The following is a 6841-nucleotide window of genomic DNA, read 5'->3' as shown; positions in this document are numbered from 1 at the left end:
GCTCCCGGCTCGGGTCCGGAAGGGGAGCAACGGCCCGAGGGGGAGCCCTTGGCCCCAGACGGCGGCTCCCCGGACAGGTAGGGCGGACCGCTCCGCAGACCCAGATCACAGACCCTCCCAGACCCTCCCCGCCCCAGGTATCCCCAGTAGCCGCCATATGTTGCCCCATTAATTCCCCAGACCCTCCCGGAGCCCCTTCCCGGGGTCGCCAAGCTCCAGGCCCCCCTCGCCACGCCCTCATCCTGCCGGGTCAATTTCCTCGTTCCCTGACACCCCCTAGTGTCAGTCCCCATCGCCCTCCCCGCTTAGGGAACCTGCCCCACCCACGGCTCCTACCCCTCCTCTAACGCCAAGACTCCCTGGCTCCTCCGGCCTCTCCTTCTAGGCCCTGCCCCTGCGTCTTCTCCGGAAGCCCCAAGCCCGCAGCAACCTCAGTCTGGGTTTCAGCATGCCAGTGTGCATGAAGGTGTGCGTGAATCGTGGATGGGAGGCTCGCCAAGGCGGGTGTCCTGGGGAAGGCAGACATTCGGCAGGCACGTCAGGGACTATCTTTGTCACCATCAGTCGCTTGCCTGCCCTGCATGGCCCCCAGCTGTGCACGTGTGGGTTCCAGTCCCTGCATGTGGCAGCCACATTGGCTGGAGCCACTAAAATGTGAAGGCTTTGGTGCTCAGGCCGCTGGCCTGTACCACCCCTGGAGGAGCCCCAGACTGGTGGGACAGGAGGGACACCTTCCTGCTAAGGACCCAGATCTCAGTACCTCTCCTCTCCCTTCCTCCACCATATGTGTGAGGGAACAGCCCAGCTAGGTAGCAATATGGCGCAATTTCTGTGCCCTGCCTGGCTCTGCCTCCCCCAGAATCCCTCCTCTGACATGACACTGCCTCTTTCCTGCCTGGACTGAAATAAAAGGAATTCCTTGATAGCAATGGCAGAGGTGGACACATCGTCTCCAGACTACCCCAGTTAAAATGTACATTCTGTACCCCAGAGGAAGAGAAAGCCCCACAAGTACAGAGAAATGTTTTCTTCCCTTTATTGTTAACACATTAGCCTGGATAGATTTAGCCACTCTTCAGTCTGAAAGTCACAAAGACTTCAAGAGGGTGAGACACAGGATGGGTATATTCACCAGACCAGGGACCTGCCTGGGACTATGGCCTGATCAAAGAGACCAGGGATGGAGCAGTGACAAGACAGAGCGGGGGCCTGGGGCCAGAAACATCCTTAGAAGGGGCAGGAGAGTCATTTGCTGTCTTGGATATCTTGCCAAGGATCAGCCGTGTCCAGTCTCATTTCCCTTGGGCATAGGATCCACTTGCTCTCTTTCAGAAACTCCCTGGGGCCTCTGGCCCCTCTCTGGACTTCTCCAGAGACCATGGACACTAATCGGGCATAGGGACTTGCTTACGTCATTCAAGAAACACAAAAGTGCTCCTGCTGAGTAGCACTCTGGGGATAGATACACAGTGAATAACTCACGCACACAACATGCACATATGTGCACATCCTTACCAACACACTGGCTAGAGAGGAATTTGAAACAGTTCACACTGTGTTTTTAAAATTACCTTTTTATTTTCCTAGTGATATGAGCTGCTCCCCCATCTGTCCTGGCCACTCTGTGGGATCACATTGAGGTTGACATGGCTGTGTGTCTGTGGGGTTTGGGGGCATAGTTAATGCAATATACACTTGCCCCTTATGGGGCTTCCAGGCTGGGTCTCTGTGTCTGGGACCCTGTCAGTCAGGCCCTGATTGCTGGGATGTGGGCCTCTTAAGTGAGGCCTGCATCCCCACTTTCCATGCCCCTGCCTGCCCTACTCACTTGACATACAGGCCTGCAGGCCCAGGAAGGCAGCCTAGGAAGTTACTTATCCCAGTGAGGGTCATGGAACTGAGGGAGTGAGAATAAAAAAACCCTGTGTAGCCCTGGGGTATTTAACTCCTATTATTACTGAGCCTCCTAAGGGCAGAGGGCAGCAGGAGGTGACAGGAGAAAGCTTTTATTCTGAGAAGAGTGGAGGTCGGCTTTTCTCATTGGGAGATTTGAAGAAAAGGCCTGGCTCTACAGCAGTCAGAATATGGAAGGTTTCAAATTCTGCCACATTGATAATGGTGGGCACAGTCAGAAAGGGTGAGACTGGGGGCAGCTGATCCTAGGTCCCTGAAGAAGAATAGTGGGAGTTAAAGAGAAGGAGCTGGGGCCAGGGAGACTCCAGCAGAAGCAAACCAGCGGTGGAGGCTAAGATTCCCCTTGAACAAGAGCCAGCTAAGGAAAACGGTGGACTTAGGAGGTTTTAGCAAACTGGGTAACCAAGAGTGCACCCACTCTTCTCCAGTATCCTCTGGAATGCTGGCTTCCCCTAATGCAAAAGAAACCGACACTCCAAGTGGGGCCCTGACTCCTAAGACAAGCCCAGTGATCAGTTATCTAAGGCCATGGGCAGCTGGAACAGGCCTCCCACTTTCACCCAGGCTGCCCCACTCTCCTGACCCCTAGAAGGCAAGCTCTGCTCTGAAGAGGGAGACCAAGGCCGATGGGTCATCTTTAGGCCTCTAGGACCCAACCCAGAGCAAGGACAATGCTAAAGCACAGGACAGGTGGTCAAGAAAAACCTGCAGAATTTAACATCTTAAAGAAGTCGATGTCCACACTTACACACACAACCTAGGCCATTTATCCACCTTCTCACTGGCCCACAGGGATCTGCCAAGACACTGGCTGCTTACATTATTAACTTTATGGAGTCATCTGAGGTCTTGCTTTAGAACAACTTTGGTCAAATTCCTATTTTCCTAGATGTTGAGTTTGTAAAAAATAAGTATCAGTGATTAAAATCATGAGATCAAATTTTGATACAGCTTTTGGATAACAAAAAGGAAAGTATTTATATATGTAGTGAGATTCTCAAGGTGTGGGAAGTTCTAAAACGGAGATATATTATCTGAGGTACCAAAAGAGGACAAATTGTAAATACAAACACACTTCTAAAAGTATATGCTCCCTGCTGCACTGACCGTGGGAAGGGGCAGGAAAGCAAATGTGTCTTCTACATGACAGACTCTGTGCCAAGAACCTCACATATGTTACATCAGTTAATTCCCACACCAAACGCAAGAGGTGGGCATTATCTCATATCTTCAACAGACAAGGATGCCAATGCTCCAAGAATTGTGTGTCTTTCCCAAGTCCCCAGAGCCAAAAGGTGATCGAGTCAGGAGCCCACCTCCACTGCTCCCCCATTTCACCCTCAGCATGAGGGTCATTCTCTCCTGCACTGCTGGGCCAGCCTGCCATCCTTCTGGGAAAGAAAGAAAGAGCACGTTTTTCCTTCCTAGTTCCTCTTCTCGGTCTCTGGGCTGGACTCAGCCCCTGTGGGCAATGCCCATCTGCCACTGAGGCTGGGACTACAGCTCACAGCCCCTTCAGCAGTGCAGCAGCCAGGACTGGAAGCCAGGGTTGGCTCCGCATAGGTCTGGCTCTCCTTGGGAGCTACGCAAACTCTGGCGAGCAGGCTGGGTGAGCCAGGCAGAGGCAGGGGAGAAGGAGACAGGGCTCTGCAAGGCTAACCAGCCCAGAATCCCTCTGGGAACTCCCCATGGCCCTGGGCACTCCGTTCTGTGGCCATCTTTTCCTAATCTGGGTCTGTAATCCTGCCACTGGGGTTGAGACTCCACCTCTCCCTATACCCAAGGAGTGGGGTTGCGCACACGCACGGAGTATTGCCCTGATGAGTAATTTTGGGAGAAGACTCTATGGCTAACTGTTTTCTGGCAAGTTCCTTGGGGTGAGGGGGTGTCCCAACTCCCTCTCCCAACCGTGCACATCCTTACAAAGCAAATCTCCTGCTCCGTGCATGGCCCATGACAGGGTAGGTGGAAGGATAGCAGTTGCTTCCACAAACTTTCCCCGACCACCCCACCCCCTATCAAAGTTGGGCCCTCTCTGAGCTCCCTCAGCCCTCTGTGACTTCCCCACTCACAGCATTCAACATGTTGGTCTGTTCACATCTCCCAACTACTGTGAGTGCCTAGAGGGCAAGGACCAGGTCTTCTTCATCCTAGCACCACTATTAGCAGCCAGCCTAGCACTCATTCAACAAACATTTCCAGGACGCCTTCTGTGTGCAAGGCACTATTCAAGGCACTGGCGATATGGAGATGAACAAATGCAACAGGCCTCTGTTCTCCCAGCACTCACATTCCACATGAAAGACAGGTAATAAACATGACGACGCTATAATATAATATTCAATTGCAACAAATGCTATGAAAAAAATATAAAGCAAGGTAGGGAGTTTGAGAGCTGGTGGGTGACTATTTCAGAGAGAGTAGTCAGGAAAGGCTTCTCTGAGGAAGTACTAGTTGAAACAAGACCAGAATAAAAAAGAGGGCCATGCAATTATCTGGGGGATGAGCAACCCAGGCAGAGGGAAGAGAAAGTTCCAAGGCTCTAAGATGGGAATAGGAGTGCAGCAGCACGTGCTCAATAATCTGTCTGGCAAGAGAAAGAGCAGACGACTGCCACACAAAGAGCACAGGACTGTAAATCAGAAGAACTGGGTTCGAGCACCAGCTCGTCTGTCACTGAACCTGATTTCAAATCTATGAGTTGAAGAAAATACCTCCTTTGTGAGGTTTTTGTAAGGAGTGAGTAAGATCGGCCAGGCACAGTGGCTCACGTCTGTAATCCCAGCACTTTGGGAGGCCGAGGCGGGTGGATCATGAAGTCAGGAGATCGAGACCATCCTGGCTAACATGGTGAAACCTCGTCTCTACTAAAAATAAAAATAAAATAGCCAGTCATGGTGGTGGGTGCCTGTAGTCCCAGCTACTTGGGAGGCTGAGGTAGGAGAATGGCTTGAACCCAGGAAGCAGAGGTTGCAGTGAGCCAAGATCACGCCACTGCACTCCAGCCTAGGCAACAGAGCAAGACTCCGTCTCAAAAAAAAAAAAAAATCATATATGTGAAAGCACATTCAGTGTCTAGCACAGGGCCTAGCATGTAGCAGCCTGCCAATTGTTTTTTGACAGTGTGGAAAATGAGTGAATGAGATAATGGTCTCCATGAGGTAGGCTGAGGGCACAGACTTCGAGCCCCCAGCCTCCTCACCTCTCACTGCTCCCCCAGGACTACTAATAAATCAACCCTGAGTCCCTGTCCCCTTGTCTTACCGAACTGAATAATGCTGGGGCATGGGGTGGCCCACCACCATCCCCCACCCCAATCTTCCCTGCCTCCTCTCTTCCTAGCACCCAGACCAAGGCTGTGGCCCCTGAGGCAAGCCCAGAGAGAAGCTGCTCCCTCCACAGCTGCCCCCTGGAGGACCCTTCCAATTCTTCGGGACCCCCACCAACAACTTCCACCCTCCAGCCTGTGGGTCCATCCAGCCCCTTGGCCCCTGCCCACTTCGCCTATCCTCAGGCACTGCAGGAATACCAGGGGGGCAGTTCCCTGCCAGGACTTGGGGATCGGGCAGCTCTCTGCTCCCACGGCTCCAGCCTCAGCCCTTCCCCAGCCCCCTCACAGCGTGATGGGACCTGGAAGCCACCCGCTGTGCAGCACCATGTGGTCAGTGTCAGGTAAGGAGGGGTCCAGCAGCCTGCCAGCTGCCACTGGAAAATGGGGTGGGGCTTAAGAGTGGGGCAGACCCCCAGGGCTCTAGACTCCTTTCTTAGGAGTTAACCCAATGCAGTAGGAAGTAAGGGTTGGAACTTGGGAGTGGCAAAGCACTAAAAGGGTTAATACCATCGGTTATCCCTCACCCACCCACTCCCACCCCACCTCCACCCCCGAAACACGCCCTGCAAGAGGACTCTGGCAAGCGAGCATCTTTTCTTCTCTTCCACAGGCAGGAACGAGCCTTCCAGATGCCAAAGAGGTAGGCCTGGGCCTTCCCTGGACCTCTAGGGGTGACCAGGCTGCTGCCCAGTTTAGCCCTGTTCCACGTGCTCTCTGCTCTATCTAGCACCCCTTCAGGGTGGAGCCTGAGCTCAGCACCCGTTGCTGCCACACCCAACTCATGTGGGCTCCTCCCTCTTTCCCAGCTATTCCCAGCTGATTGCTGAGTGGCCAGTGGCCGTGCTGATGCTGTGTCTGGCTGCCATCTTCCTCTGCACCCTGGCTGGACTCCTGGGGGCCCGGCTGCCCGACTTCTCCAAGCCTTTGCTGGTGAGGAGCCAAGGGGTGGGATGGGGTCCCCAGGCCTGGCCACCTCAGCCCAGCCTGGGGCAGAAAGTTGGAGGTAGGGTAGCCATGGTGGCCTGGGGATAGGGCAGCCACGGTAGGCTCTTGACCTCCAGAGAGAGTTGGGGAGATGCTATAAAGTTCAGACTCACATCTACAATTCAGGCAGGTAGGCTGGCCTGCCCTGCTCTAAGGAGTCAAAGGGGCAGAGCTGAGAAGCACCCAGATGGAGAACTCCTACCCTGCCCACCTGTTCTTCTCCACCCTCCTCCCTGCAGGGCTTTGAGCCACGGGACACGGACATTGGGAGCAAGTTAGTGGTCTGGAGAGCACTACAAGCCCTCACGGGCCCCAGGAAGCTGCTTTTCCTTTCCCCAGACCTTGAGCTGAACAGGTAACAGGCTCTCATCTTTTCATTGTGGGTAGGAGAGGGAAGAATGAGATCTCCAGGAAGGGGACATTGGGTGACTCACCCCAAGGCAGGTCAGAGGGGCTTGCCAGGACTTCCTGGGGAGTGGTCTCTGGCCTCCTCTGAGTCTTCCGACCCTAACGGTGCCTAGCATAGATATTCTCTCCACTTCAGCTCGAGCTCCCACAACACTCTGAGGCCTGCACCCAGAGGCAGTGCCCAGGAGAGCATTGTCCGACCTC

The 6841-nt window shown here is 53.9% G+C and overlaps 1 protein-coding gene across 1 annotated transcript in view; it reads left to right on the top strand.

Annotated features, from left to right (window-relative positions):
• The window catches only part of DISP2 (dispatched homolog 2 (Drosophila)), a gene marked incomplete at its 3' end in the record, with an annotated part of 14464 nt that overhangs the window by 602 nt on the left and 7021 nt on the right, over window positions 1-6841 (top strand). The window contains exons 2-6 of the mRNA XM_011989346.1: window positions 6-77; window positions 5257-5586; window positions 5856-5885; window positions 6052-6175; window positions 6469-6584. Coding sequence (XP_011844736.1) covers window positions 6-77; window positions 5257-5586; window positions 5856-5885; window positions 6052-6175; window positions 6469-6584 — 672 coding nt within the window. The remainder of the gene's footprint in view (window positions 1-5; window positions 78-5256; window positions 5587-5855; window positions 5886-6051; window positions 6176-6468; window positions 6585-6841) is intronic.

The sequence above is a fragment of the Mandrillus leucophaeus genome, unplaced genomic scaffold, assembly GCF_000951045.1.
Source record: "Mandrillus leucophaeus isolate KB7577 unplaced genomic scaffold, Mleu.le_1.0 Scaffold35, whole genome shotgun sequence".
Classification (NCBI taxonomy): Eukaryota; Metazoa; Chordata; class Mammalia; order Primates; family Cercopithecidae; genus Mandrillus; species Mandrillus leucophaeus.
Note: the sequence above shows the minus strand (reverse complement) of the source record. Positions and strands in the feature narration are given on the sequence as shown.